This window comes from Fusarium falciforme, chromosome 5, assembly GCF_026873545.1.
Source record: "Fusarium falciforme chromosome 5, complete sequence".
NCBI lineage: Eukaryota > Fungi > Ascomycota > Sordariomycetes > Hypocreales > Nectriaceae > Fusarium > Fusarium falciforme.
This window is the reverse complement of record NC_070548.1, coordinates 4,196,220-4,222,621: the sequence shown is the minus strand read 5'-3', so window position 1 is coordinate 4,222,621 and position 26,402 is coordinate 4,196,220. Positions and strand designations below refer to the sequence as shown.

The 26,402-nt window shown below is 41.2% G+C and overlaps 4 protein-coding genes and 1 pseudogene across 5 annotated transcripts, besides 1 other annotated feature; 3 read left to right on the top strand and 2 right to left on the bottom strand.

Moving 5' to 3' along the window:
- Window positions 1–15,394: 15,394 nt before the first annotated feature.
- Window positions 15,395–16,244, top strand: NCS54_00755900 (Hypothetical protein; the record flags this gene model as incomplete). Its single annotated transcript, XM_053152981.1, has 2 exons — window positions 15,395–15,586; window positions 15,996–16,244. The coding sequence occupies 2 exons, from the start codon at window positions 15,395–15,397 to the stop codon at window positions 16,242–16,244; spliced, it is 441 nt and encodes a 146-aa protein (XP_053008956.1).
- Window positions 16,245–16,460: 216 nt separating this feature from the next.
- On the top strand, window positions 16,461–17,113 carry NCS54_00755800 (Hypothetical protein; the record flags this gene model as incomplete). The annotated part of the gene is made up of 4 exons (XM_053152980.1): window positions 16,461–16,471; window positions 16,577–16,694; window positions 16,746–16,877; window positions 16,952–17,113. The coding sequence occupies 4 exons, from the start codon at window positions 16,461–16,463 to the stop codon at window positions 17,111–17,113; spliced, it is 423 nt and encodes a 140-aa protein (XP_053008955.1).
- Window positions 17,114–21,148: 4,035 nt separating this feature from the next.
- On the top strand, window positions 21,149–21,418 carry NCS54_00755700 (annotated as a pseudogene). Its single transcript has 2 exons — window positions 21,149–21,258; window positions 21,313–21,418.
- Window positions 21,149–21,418: a sequence feature.
- Window positions 21,419–21,728: 310 nt separating this feature from the next.
- NCS54_00755600 (Hypothetical protein) lies at window positions 21,729–23,576 on the bottom strand (the record flags this gene model as incomplete). The annotated part of the gene is made up of 2 exons (XM_053152979.1): window positions 21,729–23,221; window positions 23,369–23,576. 2 exons carry the CDS (start codon window positions 23,574–23,576, stop codon window positions 21,729–21,731), a joined length of 1,701 nt encoding a protein of 566 aa, XP_053008954.1.
- Window positions 23,577–24,113: 537 nt separating this feature from the next.
- NCS54_00755500 (Hypothetical protein) lies at window positions 24,114–24,533 on the bottom strand (the record flags this gene model as incomplete). The annotated part of the gene is made up of 1 exon (XM_053152978.1): window positions 24,114–24,533. The coding sequence occupies one exon, from the start codon at window positions 24,531–24,533 to the stop codon at window positions 24,114–24,116; it is 420 nt and encodes a 139-aa protein (XP_053008953.1).
- Between the last annotated feature and the right edge of the window lie 1,869 nt (window positions 24,534–26,402).

Genomic DNA, 26,402 nt, shown 5'->3' with positions numbered 1-26,402 from the left:
TCGACGTTAAGCCTCGATGCTCTGAGCTGGCACTTAGAGTTAGAGTCAGTTGGGAGTCAACGAGATCGGCATCGTCTCCAGCAAGATCAAAGATATAGACACCTTAGAGTAGTCCTATAGGTTTTATGCTCCCTTTAATAGCGCAGGTACCCTTGCTCTATTGCATGGCTATTTGCTGCACTACTACAAGGTCTCTAGTCGTATCTATCGCTATACTAATAACTTGCTATGGCCGCTATCTACTGCCACAGAGTTCGACGACGGTTTTATTAGAAATAGAGCCGCTATTATCGATATAACCAACGAGAGCGTTAAGGGTCGACTAGATAGTGGGTTTTCTAAGACCAGCGCTAATATAGATACTAGCAATATGTAAGGAAGTGGGTCACGTGACCACGGAAGAGCCTTATAGATAGAGGTGTGGCACGGTTCCGGCACGAAGTGCCAGAACTGGTTGATCTTTTGCAAAAGGGGTCTATTGGCTCAATTGGCATGCCACCCAATTATGTTACACAATAGTTTATTTATAGTAGGCAAATAGGAACTTCTCGTCGTAGTTCTCCTTATTATTAAAGAAGGTCTTTATGCCCTCTAAGATAGTAATAATATCTTTGCTATCTAACTTAGCAGCATTGCCTTAACCAAGTCTAAGGTCTATCTAACCAGGAGTGCCAGTAATAATATAGGCTAAAGAAATATTAAGACTACTACTATTAACGAGAGACTTATCTTTCTTAGGGTTCTTAATCGGAGTTTTATCGACTATCTTAGCAGTAGTCGGGTGGTTCCTAATAGTATAGCTATAGATAAGAATAATAGAATATTTAGTATCTAGAGGCTAAGTAATAAAGAATTAAAAAAGCATAGGGGCCTCGCAGTAAGTAAGACGCTTAATAGAAAGGTAGGGAATCTAGCTATAGGTATTTATATAGTCGACGCAGGGCAGGGGGTAGTTATGCTAATTAGGCTAATAGGCATTAGTGTCCCCGATAGGTAAAGGAATATCCAAATTATCCTCACTGGCAGGCTCTATAGCCTATGAACCATCTAGATTAATAGCAAAGTAAACCAAGGTAGTCCCCTATAAGAAATAGATTACTACTGATCTTAGGAAAGGCTATATGATATTATGCTAGGAAGAGTAGGAAGTATAGAGAGAGGCATAATAATTATAAGTCGAAATAGAGTAAATAAAAAAATAAATAAATGGATTTAAACTAAGATAGTTTAATAGATAAAAGAGATCTAAATAAATAAGAGTATACTTATCTTAAAAAGAATAACTACTAAGCTTAAATCGCGATATATAAACTATTCTTACTACCTATTTGACCAGATATTAATTCCCCTTAATAAGAAAATTCTTGCGTTCTGTGATCCCACTTGCCTCTCTTGCATCATAACCCTCTATAAGCTCGGCGAATATGACCGCGGCACGGCGATTGCTTATTCTGTCGTTGCTGAGGTTAATTGAGTTTTACCGTAAAGTGTTGGTTCTGGGATCTGTAGGCGTGGAGATGCGGGAAAGCCCGATTGGTATGATATCTGATAAAAAGGGCTCGTATTGCCCGGCGGGGAGTAGGCGAAGAGAAAGCCCTATGAGGCCATCACGAATAGACTAACTAATGTGCCGAACAGACCCATGATGATCCACATTATTGCGACGTTAAGTGCCCCATAACTAAGGTAAGATAGCCGAGATATACCCTCGCCTCATAAAAAAGTACATAGGTCTTAGCTACTCATACTAATATTTATACCCCCAATGGTGTCCCGCCTCTACCGCGGTTTATTAATGACCCTATACCTTTCTTAATTTCCGGAGGAGCAGAATATCACTCGGTTACTCGAGCAATTAGCTAGGCTATGGGCTATTAGATCCTAACATATGCTTCTCTATCGCTAGATCCCCGGGCCTCCTTCTGCCACTCTTAGTTAACTCGTTTTAAGTCGGCTTATGCGTTTGCCGAATAGGGAATCTAAGCAGGTCCCGGGCCTTCTTCCGGGGCAAAGCTTATTCGGTTATTACTTAGTAGTAAATACTATGGCTAATATAGCGAGTCTAATATAGAGTTCTGGTTGTATGATTGCTTTAGTTAGTCACCTTATATATATTCGAGAATATGATAGATTAATTATAACGCTATAAAAGTTTATTCATCTTTCACTGATGAATACACGTTGCTAGAGAGAAAACGCCGCTACTCGCTTAGCCTCCCTTAATTTTAATTATAGTGCTTCTTTAATGGAAACCACTATTTATCACCTACTTAATTTTTAAGATCTAATCGATTAAGTTTTAAGGAACTAGATATCTTGGCTTTATTTAATATGGGCTGGTATGACTATAATTGATATTTAATGGCTACTCTGGCTTAACTTAGCAGCCGCCTTTATACCCCAATACTTATATATATCTCCTATTAAATAGACACGCCCGAAAGGACAGAGTTAACTGCCATGGCGGCCAATCTAGTGCCTATAACCTTCCAAAGATCAGGATCCTCAGCCCGACGCCCGACGCTATTACTATTACCGGTAGGCCTCTTAGTTTCCGCGGGACTAGTCCTAGATGCCTTTATTCCCGTCGTAGCCAAAGTCAACTTAGGTGCCAGAGTCTTAAGAACCTTATTATTACTAGTTAGGTGCGCCTTAATATAGCAGCTAGCCTAGTTGATAGTATTATTGAGCCTAATCGACCTATATGGCGCGCTGATTATTACGTAGAACTACTTCTTAGGACACATCTAAGCGTATTTGATAATTTCAGAGCTATGCTTCCCCCACTAAGATATGGCCTCGCTGCTATGGGCGGACTAGGCTGGTAAGATGCTCGCCGGTGCGGATTTGCTAAAGGCGCACTAAACTAACTACGCAGGATAAGGGCATATCTTAAGCCCTATGACGTCCCGGTCAGTCCACGGACAGTCTTTGTTCAATTCGTCTCCATAGGAGATAAGAGTAGTCTCGAGAGCTCTAGTGGGCATAGGGCCAGAGAAGTATAGATAAAGATTAAGAAAGTTATACTCGCGAGGATCCCTAGTAACCATAGGCTCCTCCCTTGGAAAGAGAGCGTCATAGATAAGTGCCGTGGCTACTGCGGCCTAGGACAAGAGGAGAAAAGCTATTAGCACTCTTATAATAACTTAATATTTGCGGATAATATAGTTACTTTCTAAAGATTAAGGTGGTAGAGGGAGTTATAATAGTATAGAGGGAGAGAAGATAGTAGCTATTATCTTGCCTCTGAATCTTAAGATAATAGCGGAGTAGGGGTAAGAATTAAGATTATTAATACTAAGCGAAGCATAATGCGCGTTACCTTAGCGAGTATAAAGCAGCTAACAATATATGGATCTCGGTGTGACCATTGTGTTATATCCTGTTATTTCGCTACTGACCTATAGGTTCCCCAATGGAGACTCCGGAAGATCATGGCACTTGGAGAAGGTGAGAGCTAAGACCCCTATTCTCTGTCTTCGGACCTATCTTCGGTCAGGCGGTCTTTATTGCCGAATATTATAATCTTTGGTTTTGCTCTACCGTTATACTAAGTGAAAATCGCTTATATCTAGGGCTTAACCTTCATAGCTTAGCACCCCTAACCAAATAAGTCACAATATTAAGGGTTAGTGAGAAGATGCCTATTATTTTGCGTTTTATCTAGTACTTTGCTTATTCCCGAGCCCTTTTAGTCTTACTTATATCTCATATCTTATATAGTATAGAGGACCGGTCAAATTAGCCTTTAGATAGAGAAGGATATGTATATTAAGTGAGCTCGGTATCTAGTTGGCACTACTGACGTGGTTACCCGCCTCCCCTACTTACCTAGCCGTCTTGGCAGCCTAGGTCTTTTTGGTATCTTATGCGGAGTAGATTAAGTGCTAATCATTAAAACGCCACTATCTATTTATGGCTAGTCGGATGCTACTAGATGCCCCTGTTGCTCATAGGGGTAGGGACTAATACTTTACGGTGGTTATTATTATCCTGGTACTAATAATAGCTCGTTCCTCATATGGCCTTCCTTATCTAAATATATACCCTAATTCTATGCTCTAAACTCTATTCCGCTAATACCATTAGATTATTCCTTATAGGGAAATAGGCAGAGTGTTTAGCGGTACGCGCCGAGGCGTCCCGGGCTGGCATTAGGGGTTGTAAATTATCTTGAGGGTCGCGGGGACCTATTTTGATCCCCATATCTTTGGCTCTATGGGTAAATCTAAATAATAGCCTCTGATTTTGGGGACCGAGGCTGTAGCCGGAACTTAAGGTACTGTATCCTAGACGGAAGACCTGCCTATAGTCAACGGTTATGGTGCAAAGTCCTATAGATGCAATTTTAGATCATATGGGTTATTATTTCCTTATAGTCATATATGCTACGTTATTATAAGAAAGTATTAGATAACGGAAATTATTTGACTTAGCTACTGCTATTACCCGGATTTTAGATGAACTCAAGTGGGAATTAAGTACCTGCCATGAGCGCGCTTATTATAAGTAGGGCTCTCTTAGCGTTCGTCTCTTTTCATTCTATCGCCAACTTCTCCACTGCCTTCTTATATCTTTAGCTTCCTAGCAATATATTTACCCAAAATATTATTATTCTTCTCCTCGGAAGCTCTCAGCTGGCCTTAGGTGTAACCATCCGCAAGCCTTATAAGCGAAGAGGTGCCACTCCTAGTTACCCTCGTGATAGCAAAACCACCGAGTATTGCACTTAGTAGCACGACTATGACGATAAGATCTCATATGATGAGCTCCTATCTGATAATATGATTAATATTAATTAGTTTAGACGTTAGGTATATATCTCTTAGGCGGCTGGTTGATTAAGTATGATATCTAACGATTAAATCTATAAAACCTATCTATCGAGTCTAACTATGAGGGTCTAACTATCGGCCGATCTTACTGCGTTGAGGCTATATTTAAGCCTACTCCCGGGGACCTAGACCCAGAGCCAGAGCCAGAACCGACTAAGAAGCCTAAGCCTTTACCAACTGCGCCTTTAAATAGTTTAATACATCTTTCCAAAACCTAATGAAACATACAATCTATGCTGATATGTTGTACTAGGCATTAAGATACCTGACCCGATCTAGCCTAGCATGGTTAATAACTGCAATAAGTTCTACCTTATCTAGAAGGGCGACGGTTACGCTGCCATTACGTCTAAGCATAGAATCACCCTCGCTGAGTTTACTAAGTGGAATTCAGACACTAGAACTAACTATGCTGGCCTCTGGGCTGACGCATATGCTTGTGTATCCGTCATTGGCCATAAACCTATGCCCACTAAGCCCATACCCACTAACGGCATTGAAATACCGTTACCCATTTAAGACGGCATGGTTAGGAACTATAATAAGTTTCACTTAGTTAGCAAAACGATAACTTATACCTCTATCGAGAATTACTATAAGTTGCCTTTGGCTACTTTTAAGAAGTAGAATCCTACCGTGGGCTTAGACTATCGCACATTATTAGCAGGCTACTATATTTACATTAGCACCGTTGGCTATAAGCCCGAACTAGTTACTACCGCCAAGCCCTCTCCGACGACACCTAGCAACGGTATCATAACGCCTTCTCCCATCTAGGGCAGCATATATAAGAACTATAACAAGTTCCACTTAGTCAGCAAGACTACGACTTATGCTTCTATCCGCGACTACTATAAGCTACCTCTCGAAGATTTTTACTCTTAGAACCCAAGTATTAGCAGCAACTGCCAGGCTCTTCTCGCAGGCTACTATATCTATATCTCGGTCGTTAGTTAGAAGCCCCTAACCCCCTCCCCGATAACCCCTAGCAATGGAATTTCCACCCCGCCGCCGATCCAGGCCGGGATAATAAATAAGTGCAATAAATTCCATTTGGTCAGCAAGACAACAACCTACGCTTCGATCCAAAACTATTATAAAATCACTATGGCCCAGCTGGCCGAGTGGAATCCAGCTATTGGCTCCAAGTGTACGGCCTTATGGGCTAATTATCACATCTGCGTAGGTATCATCGGGCAGCAGCCATCCCCAACCTAGCCACCCAAGGGAGATATAACCCCTACTCCTTTCCAACCTAGCATGATTAAGAACTATAAAAAGTTCCATCTCGTGAGCAAGAAGATAATATATGCGTCTATTTAGAACTACTACAAGATCACTATGGCTTAGCTGGCAAAATGGAACCCAGCTGTTGGTGCCAAGTGTACGGCTCTGTGGGCTGATTACTACGTATGTGTATCGGCTTGATTTGTATGTATGTATGTGTATTTTTCGTCCGGTGGGGCCGTGAGGCTCCAGAAGTCTCCTAAGGGAGCACAGGACGTGCTGAGATAAACTATCTAGGGGAGGTCAGAGGCAACAAGAGAAGGCATCACGGGCGAGGCGGGCAGACTGTGTACGGGTGCAAGTTATGCGATGTTGCGATTTGCAACAATCAAAATTGCTGGGACTTCTACCATCATATACTTTAGGGGAAGAATTATGCACCCTTGATTTGGCGTATTTTAATTGGACCGAACCCTTCGTCGAGACCTGTGCGGAGGTCCTTGCGCACTGAAGAGATCGACATAGTTGGAAGCCATGTTGAAGCCAACGGGTTTGATGCTCATCTGTCCCCGTGGACCCGTCACCCTCGATGGTATTCCTCCAATGCTTGGGGAGGCAGACGCAAACCAAGGGCAATGGCTTGATCTCGCCTTCTACTACTACTACTGTACCAATGTTGATCCAAATTGCGCCGCATTATCGAATTTTCGTCCGTGCCAACCCGGGCCACCATAAAATTCCCCGGGGTTTTCCCGGAAAACTACCCTGAGATTCTACGCTTTTTGTCCGTGCACATTGACATACTTGAGGGGGCCTATAGTCCGGCCTATTCCCGTGCTTGGTCTTTCGCAACTCCGTTGTGCTCGGAAGACCAAGCACGGGGGGGACGTTAACTAAGGAAAAGGCCAGTTAATTAGGGCAATAAGAAAAATACTTCTTATTACATAGGTGCCCCATATTATTATAAGTTACTTCTTTATTGAGATAATCTTAAGTTCTGCAAGTAATAATAGTATAAAGAAGATATCACTACCCCGCCTAACTATTATATTAAGATTATAAATATAAAAATACCCTAACTATTAATTATAGCAATATATGCTTTTAAATATAATAAAGTGACTTTTATTTCTATTATATTTAGCTGCGAAGATAAGTACCTTTTTTCCTTAATTAAGAGCCTTTTTCCTTAATTAACATACCCACCGTGCTTAGTCTTCTAAGCATAATAGAGTTGCAAAAGACTAAGCACGGGAATAGGCCGGACTATAGGCCCCCTTAAGTAGTAACCAGGTTTGATAAAAACAACCTATTATTTATCTATTTTCTATCTATGCACTTATTCCTTTTAATACTCTACTACTTTTACTTCCCGTTCTTATTACAACCTGATTAAGCCCGGGTCACGTGAATAGCACTGGCCTACTGTACCTGACTAATCTAGGGCAGGATTAAATAGCTTATTCCTATAATAGTAAGCTATATAGTATATAAGATATACTTACTTATACTTTCTTATATAGTAGCTATCTTAGCTATTAATATAACTTAATTATACTTAATACCTATAAAAGACTAAAGAATAAAAGAAATAAAGTCTTTAAAGACTATAGGGTAGGTAATAGAGATAAGAGGTAAATAAGTAGTAGAATTAGTCCTTATAAAAAGCTGATTAGCTAGGTAAGGAATTATAAAGCAATAAAAGTAGGGCAAATAGAATATAGGGTTAAAATAGAGAAGACCAGCTTCTAATTAGTATTCTTATTGTTTGTATTAGTTAAAGATCTAAGGAGCTATTTCTAAGGGAAGGCATATAGCTTATATAGTAAATTGCTCGGAATCTATTAGCCTGATTTGGATAAAGGTTATACTATTAAATAGCCCTAGTTCCGGACTCTAAAACCCTTCTAGTTTTGCTAATAACAGATAACTAAAAGCCGAGTTATAGCATAATAGATAATAAAACCTATAAGGTTTTAAACTAGGATATTTAAAACCGGATAGGAAATACCCTATAGAAAGAGACGGGTTTAACGGCGTTACTGGGCTTATAATAAAGCCTTAAGTCCGAGATCACGTGACCTTCCTAAAAGGGAAATAAGGCCAGAAAGGGCAGTATTGATACTCCCTTATATCTTGCTTATCTAAGCAGATATTGCTTAGGTGGGCTCTTTATAAGAAAGCGCATAAGCTATAATATAGGGTATAGAAATTCTAGGCTTATATCTTATAAGCTTATTTTTGTAGAATTTTATTTATAAAAGACCTTCTTAGAAATAAGGTATTTTATATTACCTTAAGTATATTACTAGATATAACTTATACCCTGACTGCTTAGACTATACCTAGTATTTTCTATTAATATAAACCTAATATAGCTAGTTTATCTCTTAGGAAATATATAATTAATATATATTAATAGCTTTTATTTAATAATATATTATATGCTTTATTAAAGAAATATAATATACTATTTATAGCTAAAACTTAGAATATAATTCCCTTTATATAACTTTTTAAAATAAGGGTTTTATATACTTCTTTATAAACTAAATATTATATAAAATAATAAGGGCAATTAATTAATTAATAATAATAAAAGTTATTTTTAAGAAAAAGCCCTAAAGCTCTTTTATTTCTAAATTAAGCTATAAAGAAAATAATAATAATTAAAGGTTAAAGGCCTCTAACTCCTTTTTTATATATAAGAAATTACCTAATAGCCCAAAACGGCTTAGTACCTAATTCCCCTAACTTAATACTCTAAGTAATACTTATTACTATAGCACTTAATACTAGAGTATTTTTTACTACCTATAATAAATTACCTATTATAACCTAATAGAGGTAACTTGTAATAATATAAAAGGACCTAAATCTTTTAATAAATATTAATAATAATAATAAAAAAAAGAAATTATCTCTATTTTATATAAAGATAAGATTTATAAACTTAAGAAAAAATATAATTACCTTAGTACTTAATATAATAACCTCCTAGACAGTATATATAATAATACTAGAAGTACTTAGGATTACCTTGAATTAATAAAAAAAATACTATAAATAATATATAAAAGTATTTTTAATAAATTATAAAATAATAATAATAATATTATTAATAAACTATTAATAAATAATAAGAATAAATTAATTAACTTATATAGCTCTAAGAATAATAAAATAACCTAGTTAGATAATAGACTAAGGATATTAGTAATCTTATAATAAGTTATTATTATATAAATATTACTTAATAAGATATAAGTAAAATCTTAAAGCTAAAAAACCCTAAAGTATTTAAATAAGCCTATTAAGTTAAATCTTTTTTAACTTCCCTTAGGGTATATTAATAATATTTTCCTAATAAGATAATTAGCGCTAAAAGTAAGGTTTTATATATAAGTTAATACCTTACTAAGAGTATATTTACTTAGTTTAAACCTAAGTTATATTATTACCTTAGAGAAGATACCTTTAAAACAACCTAACTTTTATTTAATAAATATATATAATTTAAAAAAGCTATGTAAAGAAATTTTAGGATTATAAATAAGGAGTAATAAGCTATATAATAGCTTAAGAATTTATATTAGACTAAGGCTGCCTTAATTTATACTACTAAACTTATGTATATTATTTTATTTCTTAACTAGGGATTAAATACCTTTTAAATTATATTTTATAAAGGACTTGAAAATAAAATTAAAAATAAACTCTATAAAATAAATAAACCTAATAGTTTATAAGATTATATTAATATAGCTATTTGTAAAAGACTAAAAAATAGAGGCTATATAGTCTTAAAAGACTATAGGGTAGGTAATTGAGATAGGAGGTAAATAAGTAGTAGAATTAGTTTTTATAAAAAGCTACTTAGCTAAATAAGATATTATAAAGTAATAAAATAATAAAAGTAGGAAAATACATAGATAAGGTTAAAATAGAGAAGACTAGCTTCTAATTGGTATTTTTATTACTTAAATTAGTTAAAGATCTAAGGAGCTATTTCTAAGAAAGGGTTTATAGCTTATATAGCAAATAAATCAGAATCTATTAGCCCGATTCGGACAATAGCTATACCTTCGGATAGCTCTAATTCCGGGCTTTAAAACCCTATTAGTTTTGCTAAGAATGGATAACTAGAAGCCAAGTTATAGTATAGAGAAGTTAAAACCCTAAGGATTTTAAACTAGGATATATAAAACCAGATACAAAATACCCTATAGGAGAGGACAGCTTTAACGGCGTTATTAGGCTCTTAATAAGGCCCTAAGTCCAAAGTTATATAACCCTTTCTAAAAGAGAAATAAAGCCTAAAAAGAGCAATATTATAACTTCTTAATATCTTACTTATCTAAGCATATATAGCTTAGGTAAGGAAGCTATTAGTAAGTGCATAGAATATACTATAGGGCAATAAAATCCTAGGCTTATATATAATAAGCTTATTTCTTAAGAATTTTATTTATAAAAGGCCTTTAGATAATAAGAACTTATAATAAGTAAGTATCTTAGGCAAGTAAGTATCTTAGTAGACTATATACCTAGAAATTATAAACCTTAAATTTTTAAAAAATAAATAAGTAAAAAGAAAATAATATAAATAAGAAATTCTTAAATAACTTATTAATTAATTTTTTTTAAAAAATCTAAAAAAACTACTTAAATAATATAAATTTTTTAATAAATCTTATTTTATTATTATTTGACTTTATGCTACCCAAAATGGGGATCAAAGCATCATAATCAATATCTCAGTAATTTCAATAATACAGGCTTTATACCCAAAGCCAGAGGTCTCAATGGGCTCAAATCAATAAGGTTTATCCACGCAATCATCAATAGCTTCAATGACGCGCTGAAGCCAGCTCTGTTCATAATGAACAGCTTGCATCTTGACCAACTAAAGAGGTTAAAATCCCCTTCACGTAGCAGCTCTCCCCTCCAACGCCAACCTGCCGATCGCCCTTGCAATTCTCGACCACTCGAAGAGGTCAAAATCGCTTCCGTTATCCTCGTGAGAGGAGGTTCAACCACAACCAACAACAACCACAACCAACCAGTCAACCAATCCACGACCAGTCAACTGATCAACAACACATCAACGATCGCGATGGCTTTCCGCAGAGACCTTCAACCAAGCGATCAAAGCAGCGCGGCCAATGCCTATCGGCATGCCTTCTAATACGACCAAGATGACCTTGGCGAGGAAGTTCGCAAGCTTCGCAAGGGCGCAAAAAGCACCCATAATAGGCTACGAGAAATAATATCAAACGGACACCTTCGGAGCATTACGTTAAGCAAGGACCTTGATGATCTAAAGCATATTGAACTCGCGATCTTTGGTTGCAACATTCTTCTTCTTTTGCCTGGCCTCTTTCCACCTAGTGATAATACCAATGGAAGGATCGACTTCATCAGAGAAGAGCTTTCCTTATTAGAGGCTCTCAAAAGGAGGCTAGAGGAAGGGCAAGTTCCCATCGGCGAGGAAGACCAATTCCTCAGGGACTTAGAACACAACTAGCACGCGGCGTGGCTCATAACCCTCGTCATAAGTGTCAATACCTTCCGCCACGCCAAATGAGAGGATCGAAGAAGTCTTATGGCCAGCTAGGATCTGGCCACGTAGCTGCAGGCGCAACTATGTTGGGAAATGGGGGTTATCGGCGTCATAGGTTTCGGAGGGATCGGTTCCCGGAGTCGGCGTCGGAGTTCAAACCTAAAAAGAGTCGGCGCCGGGGCCCGGCGCCGGACTGAAACTCGGAGGCAGATGGAGGTCTATAGGTTCAATTGATCAAACCTATCCGGTCAAATGCATGATGCGTACATCTTGGCTCATGTGAATGTGCGAATGATAGTAATTTCAATAGTAATTTTAATAATAAAATCTTATTTTATATTGCTAGCTTAGGAGAGTTTTAATTAGATTATTTAGAATTTTTTATAGTAATTTTAGATTTAGGTAGGATTTATACTATAGGGTATTCTTAAGATATTTACTTACCTGAGATACTTGCTTATTAAGTATATTAATTAATTTTATTATTAATAATACTATTATTATAATTAGAAGGGGTTCCTTTTATATTAATAACTAAATAAGATATATATTTATATCTCTATTATAGCTTAAGCCTATTTATTATTATTAAGTCAAAATAGTTTTACTTAGCTTTATTATTTACTAAGGCATTTAATTATTCTCTTTTAATTTATATTTTTAGTTCTAAGTTATATTACTAATATATGTTATTTATAGAATATTAGGCCTTCTAGGGTAATATATTCTTATATTTATTTATTTATTACCTAATATTAAATAGTATATCTAGTTTTTTAATATTATATAGCTATAGTAATTAAACTTATATTTACTATTTATATAAGCTTTGTAGTTATAGTTATTTACTTAGTTGTTAATTTATTCCTAATAGCCTTGCTCTATAGCTCTATCGCCTTTATTAGGATAGGTATAGTCTAGTTATTATATCTCTATATAGACTATATTAAGGTCTATATATCTAATATAATTAATATATTTTTATAAGACTATATTAATAGGTCTATAGTCTTTCTAAAGGTATAATTAAGTACTTTTATATTATTTCTTATTAGTAGTATTTCCTTAATAAGTTAAGAAATTAAACCCTTTCTTTACTATATATTCTAGCTTATTATATATAGCTAGTACTTATTACTTATGCTATAGGTATGTTTCTTTATAATAAAGGATTACTTTTATACTAAGATAACTCTTATTTAGTATTTCTTTTTATTTTATTATAATTTGCTATATTATAATACTAATTTATTATTCTAGGCTAATACCTACTTCCTTTAAGGGGTAAAAGTATAATATAGTAATATTAATCCCTTTAAACTATTACCTTACCTTATACTAATAGGTCTTATATATTAGATAGGGTTTAATGTTTAGTTATAATAGCTAGACTAAGAAATAATTATTTTATTATTTATTTATAATATATATATTATAATAGTAATCCTTATATAATATCTAAGAGATTTCTTTATATTAAGAATATATTAATATAATTTAGGTATTATCCTAGGGGTTATATTATAGTTCTAGCTACTAGGGATTTATTATTAATTTCTTATAATATATATAAATATAAATATCTTTTACCTTATTTATATTTTAATATTCCCTAGCTGTAAAAGACTGAAAAATAGAGATTATAAAGTCTGAAAATAGTATAGGGTAGGTAACTAAAATAGGAGGAGAATAGGCAGTGGAATCAGTCCTTATAAATAGCTGATTGGCTAGATAAGGTATTATAGAGTAATAAGAGTGGGGAAAATAATAGATAAGGTTATAAAGGAGAAGGCCAGCTTCTTATAGGTAGTCTTATTAGTTGAATTGGTTAAAGATCTAGGAAGCTATTTCTAAGAGAGGGTTTATAGCTTATATAGCTAATTGATCGGAATCTATTAGCCCGATTCGGATAAAAGTTATACCGTCGGATAGCTCTAATTCCGGGCTTTAAAACCCTATTAGTTTTGCTAGAAACGGATAACTAGAAGCCGAGCTATAGTTAGGAGAAGCTGAAACCCTTAAAGGTTTTAAACTAAGAGATTTAAAACCAGATAGGAAATACCCTATAGAAAGGCACGGCTTTACCGGCTTTATCGGGCTCTATAAGAGCCCTAAGTCCGAAGTCACGTGACCCTTCCTAAAAGGGTAATATTGCCTAAAAGGGGCATTATTGTAACTCCTTAATATCTTGCTTATCTAAGCATATAAAGCTTAGGTAAGCAAGCTGTAAGATAGCGTAAAAGCTATACTATAGGGTAATAGAATCCTAGGCTTATATCTTATAAGCCTATTTTTCTAGAATTATATTTATAAAAGACCTTTATAATAAGGACTTTTACACTAGCTAGCTAGATATATTATATATTAAAGTTAATCTAGTAATATAAATTAATTCTTTTCTTAATATAGATTTTATAATAATCTTCCTAGAGTATTATATAAGCGTCCCTTTATTACCTTTATAGTCTTATTATATCTAGTCCATATTATACTTAAGCCCCTTTAAAGTAATTATTATTAGCGCTAGGCTTATAGTATTTATTTCTATAAGTAATAGTAATAATATATTATTCTAAAATAGCTCTTTTAGTTAGCTAATTATTTAGCTCTAATAAGAGCCTTTATATATTAGGGTTAGTAAGGTATAATTAATTAGCTTTTAGGGGTTTAATTAGCTTATATAGTTACTTCCCTATAATATAACTAATTATATACTTACCTTTAGCTTATTTCCTAGTAAGGTATACCTATTAGTATAGTATAATAATTTCTCCTAGTTAGGCGCTAGTCTTATTATATCCCTTCTATCTTATTTAAAGTATCTTAGTAATATAAATAGCTATTTATAGTTTATAGCTTTAATTAGTAGTATTTAGTTATTTCTTACTTTCTAAGAGGGGCTATTATAGTTTAAGTTAATAATATCTCTCTTTAATATCTTATTACTTCTTTTTATACCTATTAGCTTTATAACCTCTCTTATAATAATAATAATACTTAGTATCTTTTTATCTTTATTAAGTAGCTCTAAGTTTTATTAGCCTTATATAGGTTATATATAAGGTATTACCTTATATTAATTCTTACTTTTTAAAGTAATTAGAGTTATTTATATTTCCTTAAATTTATTTTTATTAGATTTCTTTATATATTATTTAAAATATTAGTTATTAATTTTAATAATTATATTACTATAGTCTTATAGGTTATTAGGTTTATTTACTCCATAAACAGAGAAAGCGCTGCTGGAGCCGCCAAATCGGGCGGAAACTGTCGCCGTTTTAGCAGGCACGAGCAGTGCGGGGAGTCCAGCGACAAGAGGTCGCGGGGCAGGTACTATACTTGACTGGCTCGCCCACGCACAGACCACTTGCACGCGCCCAGGGCTGACATGGCGGGGCCGTCGGGGCGTACCCACCTGGGGTCCCAGTTTCTGTCCCCCTCCTGCCTTCATCACAACGGGCGTTCTAATTTCGACACCAAGCGCGTCTGTTTTCTGTTTCCTGTCGTCGTCCACAATGGATCCATCCCTTGCCGCCCAGAATAGCCGTACCCGAGCTGTCATGGCCTCCTTGCTCTATAAATGGGAGCGATGGTCCCCTTAGCCTCCCGTTCCCGTTCGACTCGTTCGACACCACCGCTCTTCCCATCATCCTTCGCAGCCCACCTGACTGCTCTCTCTCTCTCTATCCCCAACCGAATGACTGGCAACTTAAATCGAGCCGACAAGCAACGAGCCTCACAGAATTATTCACGTCCTCACGTCTCCATGGCTCAGTTTACGACCGCCACAGCGTACCGCGCCGGTCCCAACGGCGCCCCGGATAATCATGCCGACTTTCTCGCCCGAGTCGCTCAGCGAGAGTCACGCAGCAGAGGCACCAAACGACCCGCACTGCTATCCGCCGAGGCGCATAAGGAGAACCGAAAGCGGCTGCGGCAAGTGACCTTCGTCAAGCCCGTATATGCTCATAAAACCCAGATCAACGTCGCCGGCCTATTCAGGAAATGGGAGCGATAAGTCACCGAGCATATCCCGCTAGATATCTATCCTCTGACGTGTGGGCCAAGCTACTATCAGGAAAAGAAGGTCGGCGATTGGAAGGCGACGTTAGAAGATCTATAGCGAGCGACGACGATAGATTTTTTACTCTTCGTCTGCGGCAACTACAACATCAACTCGTGGGGTACTTTGGATATATATATTCGCCAATTCCAACAGCTATACACCACGGTCACGGGTCGTTTCATGGATCGCAATGACTCTAAGGAAATATATAAGGTGCCGCCCACTCAAAGCTAGCCAGAAGCCAGCTCTTCTCCTCATACTTCACCATGCACAAGAAGCGCTAACAGAGACTCCCGGCCAGTACCACCGTCATATCTTAATCCCCCAGTTCGGTCTTCGCGCGCCCAACATCGACGCCAAGCCAGTCATAAGCGCGGCCGGGTTAGAGGTCCTCCTAGTATTCAACATGGCGTACGACGAGAGCATCTTCCCCAGTGAACGGCACCGCATTCAACTCCCCTACTGCTACAAGATTATATGCTACACCGGGGCGCGACCCGGTGAGCTCGTCGACAACGAGAGGCAAAAGCCTAAAGACGGCTCAACTTAGAAACTCTTTGGCTCTAAGGTCGTATCTTTACCTAACGCCAACTATGAAGCGGACGAAGATAAAGACAATGTCGTCGCGCCTAATGAGGTATCTCGGCGGCTAGATGAGCTGTTGTCGGCGGAGCCCAAGAGTCGCGGCCGACCTAAGGCTCTCTACTACGAGGACATTCATCTAATAATTATCCGCCACCCGAGGACGGGACGGGCAATACCCGCCATGGCTATTAAGTTTATCTATCACAAAGGCGTAGATAACAGGCCGAAACCATGAGTTACTAACGTCCTACCAGGCTAATCACGACCGGCCCATCTTCTCGATGCTGACTATCATAGTACCATCTTCTACTTCACGCCGACGAGGAAATTAGCTTTTTATGTCATCAGCGACATCATCGCCCTTGCGCTTCACGACGACGCCTTTGCCGCAGAGAGCTTAATAGACGCCTCTAGGGTGCTAGGGACCAAGATCCCTGCCTGCAAGCCGTCCACGCAGCTACGGTAGAAGGAGTCTATGCTCAAGGTCCCCGTTTTCCGCCGCTTTGACCGCAATGGCGAACTCTCCAAAGATGAAGCCATGCTCTATGCCAAGTTCAGAGATAACATAGGCCAACAGAGCGAGAATACAGGGTTCGAGGTTCGCTAGACGCCAAAGGTCTGCCGCAGAGGAGCCTCAAACGCTGCGAACGATGCGTGACATCCCTAAGCTAGTGGGCTTCCGATCTGCAGATTACTAATATACCCGCAGGTAACGCGCCGGACGCTATCCGAGACCAGATGATGCGCCACGACCCCAAGTTTCTCACGTTTCACGACGCCTACCTTAATCAGATGGTCGAGTTTGACTTACAGAATACCTTTCTTGAGGAATAGACAGAGAGCGAACTATACAAATTGTTCGCGCACGTTAGCCTCACCCGTGACCCTCGAGCTAAACGCGACATAGTGCCTGCAGAAGTATAGGCAAACCTGCCACCCGATCCCGAGATCGTTAAGCTAGAGCAGCGACGAGCATTACTTAAGCAGGGACAGCATCATATCCAGGGTCTAGAGGCCGAAGAAGAGATACGCATACTCACCGAGCAGATTAGACTCAAGAAGGGACAATACGTATACTTAATCACAAGAGAGTACCGCCAGTATTACTTCTATCACCGTCCCACCTGGGATATTGAACGGCAGGCACGCGGAGAAGACAAAAACGAGTACATGGAGCCTATCATCTATATTACTATACCAGAACGCAAAGAATTGGCAGAGATCGTCTATCACTAGCCCGACGACTTGCCTAAAGACTAGATCTTCTAACAAAGGATCCAGTTCATTGATCTCATGGCGGCTCTCTGTCGCAAAAGAGAGACAGTCAAGCGCTCCCGCGTCCGACAGAGCGCCAAAGCCTGCCTATCCATAAAGACCGAGCCTCTCAAAGCAAAACACGAAACGCTGCCCAGCCCTGATCGATTCCCTCTGCTCCTGCAAGCTACCCAATATCCTGATTACATTAGTGATAAGCGACTATCTCGTGAAGAGCGCGCCTTTATATACTGCCGCCCGACTATCATAAACAAGAGAAGTGCAGAGATATCAGACTCCAACATTTAGACCACTTCCGGAGCTATGTCCAGAAGGTTTATGGTATTACCCTTCGGACGTCAGAGCAAGTAAAGCAAAGGCGATAGCGCAAAGTAAGGCGCCGCTAAATAGTCAGGGGAAAGCGCCCATAATAAGAAAGAGCCTAGAGATAGAACGGCTAGAGCCAAAGACTCTTCTTCTACGCTATAGATTCAGTAGAAGCAGCCTATGCTAAAACATAATATATTAAGTAAAATAGTTAAAGTATTATCTATAAGTTTGGCCCAAAGTGGTAATAGTCGATATAGGAAGTGAAGTAGTTTGCGACAGAGGCCGTCAAATTTTGCGAGCCCATTCTAAAATACACATTCTCTCTAAGCCAATAATACCCGGGACACTGGAACTAGAACCTGGATGCCCACGTTGAGTAAGCTGTGGGCATGCCGCTCAGCAAGCCGATGGAAGCCGGTAAAAGCCGACGAAAGCCGACATAACCATTAGTCAGCATTCGCAGATAAGTCAGAAGCGCGCATAACCTTTGCACACGCATTATAGCGACGCGTCGTATCTACCTCACTCTTAACTTCTTGCACGCTGCATTGCATCATCTCCGTGATTATTTTTGTATCTATTTTACTCAAAAACTGCTATCTAAGGAACATAATGACGGGCAGATATATATATTATGTCGAGGATGAATATTCTCAGGCTTAAACCATGACTAGCAAAGGCGTGGTTGTAGCAGATATGAAATCCTAGGTGGACTTTCATGTGAGACAAAACTACAAGCATACACAACTAATAAGACATTTTCATAACCATATTAATTAACGTGTGGCCCGGGAAGTCCGTGCACCCCCCATCTCCGCACACGTGAATGTCTCAATTGCATCACCACAACATCATGTAATATAGCTCTCACGGGCGCAATTTTGCTTCAATCAATACCAAATTTTCAATATGACTTCTCAAAGCACTGATAAAGAGGTAACTCTTTCTATGGCCATCGAGGATGCGAAAAGCATCGGAATTCGCGGCTCGGCGCGTAAGCACGGCCTGGGGCCCTCGACATTGAAAGACCGGATCGAAGGAGCCACCGACATTCACACCGCCAAGGAAAAGACTCAAAAGTTGAGTCCTTTGCAAGAGAAGGATATCGCCAAATGGATACTTCAAAGAGAGGCTTTTCATATGCCTGCCAATAAGTCTGAGATACGAGCTTTTGCCTCGGCGATAGCGAGGGAGGGCGGCGATGATGAACCCGTCGGCAAGCATTAGGTTGACCGCTTCTTTACTCGCCACGAGGAGGTCAAAATGAAGCCATCTCGACTTATTGATGCCGCTCGCAAGAAGGCTGTCACAGAAGAAGGACTTAGGGAGCATTGGCGCGGCCTTAGCGACCTTTTTGACGACTATGACATCGAGGAGGATCGTCTATATAATGTCGACGAGACTGGTGTCAAAGAAGGGGAAACCCAAGCCGGGAAAGTAGCCGGAACATCATTGACGACGGCGGCAGAAGCTATGGAGAGCGATTCAACTGCTTGGATCACGATTCTCGAGTGTGGGAGCGCTGATGGTCGCCGCCTGACGCCGTGCGTTATCTTTACGGGTCATAACCTTCAAGGACAGTGGTTTCCTAAGGAGATTCCGGACTGGAAGTATGACTATAGCCCTTCCGGCTGGTCAACTGCAGATATCTTCCTCAAGTGGTTCGAACTCGTCTTTCTTCCTGAGACAAAGCCAAAAAAGCTAGACCAATGGCGTATCTTGGTCCTCGATCAACATAAGACGCATATAACAGGAGACCTTATGAAGATAGCTTGGAAGAATAAGGTCTGGCTCAGTTGGCTCCCGTCACACTCTTCACACCTTACGCAGCCGCTTAACGTTGCGGTTTTTGGACCGTTGAAGGTCTTTTATCATGAGGAGACTCGTGGGTGGGCCATCTACAGTATCACATCGCCACGCCAGAAACAACTCTTCATATCAGCTTATAAAAGGGCTTCAATGAAAGCTATGACCGAGAAGAATATCCGAGCTGGTTTTCGGGCTTCTGGAATATATCCTCTTGACGTGACGAAGGCTCTTATCGGCGTTAAGAAACTAAAGGTTCCCAAAGCAGAAAAGGCGGGGCCCTCAACACCAAAGAACCAGATCGACGATGCCCCTGGGCTGTGGAATACGCCTCATTGCGGCCGCGATATTAAACGACAAGTTGAACAGCTTAATCTGGGCGAAAATAAGTCGACTCGAGGCATAAGGAGGGTCTTTAAAAAGGCATAAGACTGCGCAGATCGTGATAATTACGAAATTATCTATCTGAGGCAAGAAGTCGCTCTCCTGAAGGCGAAAGCTGCGGCTGAGAAGCCTTCAGGAAGAAAACCCGTCCAATTTGACCCCAATAAGGCGTTCCCTCAGATCCATAAAATAATAGATGCTCGTGATGAGGCTGAAAATCAGGTTAAGAAAAGGAAGGTAACTAGCACACGTAAACCGGCGAGAAAGAGGCGCAAAAAGAGCTAGACTGTTGATAGTGCTTTCTTTAGTTAATTTGCTATTTAATTAATAATTTGAAGTTATATTGGCCGAGAAATTAATGACTGTCGCTGACTGCTTCTTCCGATCGTGAGGGCATCACGATGTGCGGAGATGGGGGGTGCACGGACTTCCCGGGTCACACGTTAGTCAAACCAAACGAAGACACCTTTCATTTCGACATACGATAACTACTAAGCCGCATACGAAGAGGCATTGCGAAGAAAGAGACGAGGCAAGAAGAACGTTACTATTATTATTATCGATATCGGCAGAGTAGGCCACAGAGTAGAGTATCGCAATATTCGTAGGCTCGCAGAGACTTTAGATTATTAGATTCTTAATAGAGCCTAGAATAACTCCGAGTTTGAGTATATTTTCCTGCATCGCATTCTCGCCCGTGCCGTTATCGATATCATTAAGTTATGATACCATTAGAGTAGGTCTAGCGGGATTGCTCTGAGAGTGAGAAGAAAGTAACCTAGTTGTTAAATATAAACGCGAGATAAGGAATATAGAGCGTTTTCGATCGGGAATGGCGATTAACCACCTTTATATGAGTCACTTAGAGCGATGGTAAGCTTAAATAGAAGGTTTCCTTGGTCTTCTAGGAGTTAGGCGCAAGATTTAGAGATTATGGTTAAGAGGTATTTCGGATCCGGAATACAAGCCTCCCTTAACCCCTAGCACTAGTTTTCCCATAGGGTTTTCCTAGTGCCGCCACGCGAATGCGGGGGGCTTCTTATATAGTAAATAGATAAAATTTCATCTGGCTTTTGAAGATTTGGGCTATTCTTCATGAACGTGACCGTCACGAAGCAGAACCACCCCGTCATCGGACGGTGCATCCAGCCATGGCCATCAAGCTCATCCATCACAAGGGGGCCGATAACAAGCCTAGGCCGTAGGTGGTTCCTTGTGCTATGATGCATCCGGTTGCGCGTGCTGATAGTCTTTTGTAGAACCATCTTTTTCTTCACTCCCACCAGGAAGCTCCTCTTCTGTGCTGTTTCCACGTTCAGGAAGTCCATGGCGTTACGCTGCGGTCGTCAGAGCAAGTCGCCAAATGGTGAGGAAACAGTGCAAGCCAGTACAATAGAGAGTAGACATAGACCGATCGTTAATAAATAATGATAAAACTTAGCCGTGTGTTATTCTAGCCCCTTGTATCACACCCTGTGATGTCTTAACCGCAGTAGCCGCCAGAAGCCTACATGCTTTGTCAAAAATAGCAGCCCAAGCAGCGTTAGAAAAGGCTATTTCAGGACTCCTGCCTGAGGCCACCACCCCTACCAGCCCCCAAACAACAGCCGGAGAGACCTCGGAGCCGGCATCGCATCTTAGGCCCAGCATGTTCGTGGAACTTTAGCCAGGTCCTCTAATCAGATAAGTCGCCCATGTTCTCCCACTTAGCGAGAACTGCTACCGATGATGCTGTATGCGGATGGCCTGTACCAAGCACTCGCTCTTGTAGGACAATGCAGCTTCTCATCAGGGCCAAAGCATCTCTGGTACGGTCTTGGTCTTTCCACATAATGGCCAGGCCATTCATGCTCCTCAGCGTATCGGGATGCTCCTCTCCAGGCACTCTCTTCATTATCTCCATCACTCCCACCTGCAGCTCTTCCGCCTCCTTCCATCGACCTTGGTTCCCGAATGTCGACGCCAGGTTATTTATGCTCCTCAGCATATCGGGATGCTCCTCTCCTAGCACTCTCTTCCTCGTCTCCATCACTCCCACTTGTAGCTCTTCCGCCTCCTTCCATCGACCTTGGTTCATGAATATCGACGCTAGGTTATTCATGCTCGTCAGCGTATCGGGATGCTCCTCTCCTAGTACTCTCTTCATTATCTCCATCACTCCCACCTGCAGCTCTTCTGCCTCCTTCCATCGACCTTGGCCCATAAATATCGACGCCAGGTTATTCATGCTCGTCAGCGTATCAAGATGCTCCTCTCCAAGCACTCTCTTCGTTATCTCCATCACTCCCACTTGTAGCTCTTCTGCCTCCTTCCATCGACCTTGGTTCCCGAATGTCGACGCCAGGTTGGCCATGCTCGACAGCGTATCGGGATGCTCCTCTCCAAGCACTCTCTTCGTTGTCTCCATCACTCCCACCTCCAGCTCTTCCGCCTCCTTCCATCGACCTTGGTTACTAAATGTCGACGCCAGGTTGGCCATGCTTGTCAGTGTATCAGGATGCTCCTCTCCAAGCACCTTGGTCCTTATTTCGACTGCTTTCCCGCCTAATTTTTCTGCCGCCGTGTAGTTGCCGATAGTCCACTTATACCATGCACAATTTGTCAACAAACGGGCCCAGTTCTGTAGGTCCTCATCTGGCGGCTTCTCCTCTAATACAGACTCGATGTGAGGAAGTAACAACTGGCAGGTTGGCCATGTTTCGAATGCACCACTTGGGAAATGTCTGGACATGGACCGCAAGAACACCTGCCTCCATCGTTCCGCATCGTCCACCATGGATATCCAAGCTCGTGTACAAAATTGGACTAGGGAATGCACCTCACACACATCTTGTGCTGCTGTCACAGATACGAGCGAGTAGCCACGGAGGACATCAAGATCATCCTCAAAGTCGTCACTCTCTGCATCTCTGTGCACGTTATCCGTCAGATCAGTGCTATAGTCGTGAAGCACAAACTCAGGAATGGCCTGCGGATTAAAGAAGCTCATGAAGGAAAGCAGTTTCGCCGCAGATGGTCTCTCGCGGCGTATCTGTTCAAAGGTGACTTGCCATGTCGTAACCGCCGAGTTGGAGACGGTCTCATCTCGTCGAAGATCCCCCGCGTCTCTGTTGAAGAGACTGCCCTTCCTCTTGTCGCTCTCCCGGAAGGCATCGAGATATGTTTTTACTGATGCGCGGGGGGCCCGACGGTTAATATACGCCGCCGCTTAGGTGATGGCCAGGGGGATACAGTCTAGAGCCCGGATAAGATCAGCAGCAGCATCCTTGTCAAAGTCTCCGTTGAGCTTATTCCGAAAAAGGTAAAGGCCTTAACCGTCATCCATGGTTGAGATCCGGTAGATGGCCTTCTGGCCACCTGTCAGCTTTTCAGCAGCGTCCATGCTGCGTGATGTGACGAGGATGGTTCCACTGCGACACTTTGGCAGATATGCCGCGAGCGGTCGCTCATCGCTCTTTGCAATAGCGCTCTCGTTCGTGCTGGGATAAAAGAGGTTAACATCATCGACATTATCCAAGACCATCAACCAAGAGCCAGCTTCCTCGGTCTATAGCCAGTCACGGACGAGCCCGAGCACGTCGATATCGGGATCATTTCGCCTCGGCAACTCTAGCCTTTATGCAATAGACCGGTAGGCCTCTTCAAATCTCGGTTTCGAACTCGCATAAACCCAGAAGACGCTGGTTTGCGGTGATTCGTTGTGGGTGTGATGCGCGAATTGGATGGCAACCTGTGATTTACTTTGGTCGGTCAGCGCAAAGGCGGTCCTCAGAGGGCGTTTATATAGTGGCCTATACCCAAACCCGCCCATGCCCACGAGGGCCATGCGACCGCTGGAGCCTGCGTATTGCTCCCTTAGCCATGTAAGAATATCCGGCCGATCGACAAAGTCAGGGTCTCGCTCAAACGGGACGTAAAAGCAGGGTTTGCGAGCAATTGATCTATCTCTGCGCGGTTAGAGCGAGACGCTTTCGAACTTCTGCTATATATTGAGCAAGATTATACTGCGATAGTGTCAGCCAGTTCTGCCGAGGCCTCTGGATGGCGCGTCCACTCACGTCTAGTCGATTTGCAGACACCGCATAATGGTTTGGCTATAGCGCTCTAGGTTAGAGATGATCTCGGTAACCTCCTTGCTATCGAACGGCCACCTGAGGGCACGAAGTCCAAAACGCCGCATCGCCTTGCGGGCCTTGCCCGGATCCAGCCTGTTCTGCACTTGGACCAGCTCTGACGTGCAGCCATCGACAGAGTCCACCAATTTTCGCGACGTTGCAAGCGATTGATTATTCGGGTCATCGAGAAGACGCCGAGCTCCTTGGAGGTATTCGCCTAGGTTGCCCAGCTGACTCTGGAGGCGTGTGATGTCGGCCCTAGCATTTCCGACGGCGGTGGAGTAGTCGGAACAGACCTTCGCGACCTTCGCGGACAGGTCGATGATAGCGATGAGGCTTGCGGCGAGGCCTACCGCCTCAGCCATAGCAAATGATAATATTCCGATGGTCGAGCAGTGCTTTTGATGTAGTCGAGCTTTTGAATCAATAGCCCAAGACGAAAGGTGTTGAGGAAGGAGGGGGATCTATCGACAGGTACCACAGGAGATGCCCAACGAGGCTGTGGTGGGGCGGAGCCACGCCTGGATTCCTGCCGAGGTAAATGCACTTTGTGCATTTCGTAATGATCGGTCCGTCACAGCACCTCACTATACCCGGGAGACAGGCAACAGCTGTTAGTAACGAAGGACGAGTACAAGATCAATCTCCATGAGGGCGCTTCACTTGCTCCTATCCATGTTCGTGGTCAAAGCCCCTTAGCGCCACTAAGGCCCATCCCCAGATCAGCAAGGAATAGGCCGTCAGCCCCAGCGGACGAGCCCAGATGCCGGCTGAAACGGTGTTGGCGAGAGGTGTGACAAACCGTCACAGCTGCGGGCGCACCTTTGACCGCTGCGCCACAGGGCAAAAGATTGGGCCATAATCGCTAGAGGCAACAAAACGAATAATGGAAGTTGGCAATTTTTCAGCCGAAAGATCAATATACCAATCTGGGGTTGGGTACAGGTTCGTTGTGGTCCACAGGGCGATTCGGCGAGGGTAGATTTGGCCGGTCGGGCTCGATTCGATCGTAAGGGAACGGTCGGTTACCACCTTGATAGCAAGATCGAGCGGGTAGCTTAGTTCAGGATATTGGCGTAGCGTCAACGGTTTAATTGTACTTGCACCTTGTTCGTCTTCTTGTTGGTGTTGTTTGCTTCGCGATGTCGTGACCCTCTGCGCCCACATGCGCTGGCTACCGCAGCCAGTCTCTTGTCGATAAGCCATCATATCTTAGGCAGCCTCCACACGAGCGGAGGAATGCGCACAAGGATATTCCAGGCTAAACCTCGGAGGTTGTCTTGTCCCAGGTCGCAACAGTGGTGCCAAGTGCGCGTGTCGCCCCAGGTCAGGGCCAGACCCACCTGACACCAAACACCCTCACGAGCTAAAAAAAAAGAGGTTGACAAGGCCAGGGGATTGGGTGGCCTTAAAACGCATTCACCACATCGTCTTTTGTGGTATCGGCCCATCACGTAAGCATAGTTGCTCCAGCAGTTTGCATCGAAAGCAGGCCTGCACATGAGGCGTTCCCCTCATGCAGGTCTGCTTGCGCCAGAATCTGCGTACGCGGCTCTGCTTCGCCCGTCTTCGGCTTAAGCCACCAGCTGCCTATGATCTTTTGCAGAGGCAACCTCGCTTATACCCAATGCTGCGGAAGCTCGTTGTAACCCGGAAGAGATGAGATAGAAATAATTGTATAATAATAGCCTACTAATGACCTGAGAAATGGTCTGGTAGGCATAGATTAATAGTAATTTAATAATAATATAACATATACTAGATTAAATTCTCTACTAGTATAGGTATAATAGCATAATATCTATACTAGTAAATCTATACTAGGATAGAGTACATACTAGTACAAACCCGGACTAGTACAAAATCTGCACTAGTACAAATTTCATACTAGTGCAGAATATATATATTAGTATGAAATTTATACCAGCGCTATAAAAGTCCTTATTATAAAGGTCTTTTATAAATATAATTCTAGAAAAATAGGCTTATAAGATATAAGCCTAGGATTCTATTACCCTATAGTATAGCTTTAGCGCTATCTTATAGCTTGCTTACCTAAGCTTTATATTCTTAGATAAGCAAGATATTAAGGAGTTACAATAATTCCCCTTTTAGGCAATATTACCCTTTTAGGAAGGGTCACGTGACTTCGGGCTTAGGGCTCTTATAGAGCCCGATAAAGCCGATAAAGCCATGCCTTTCTATAGGGTATTTCCTATCCGGTTTTAAATCTC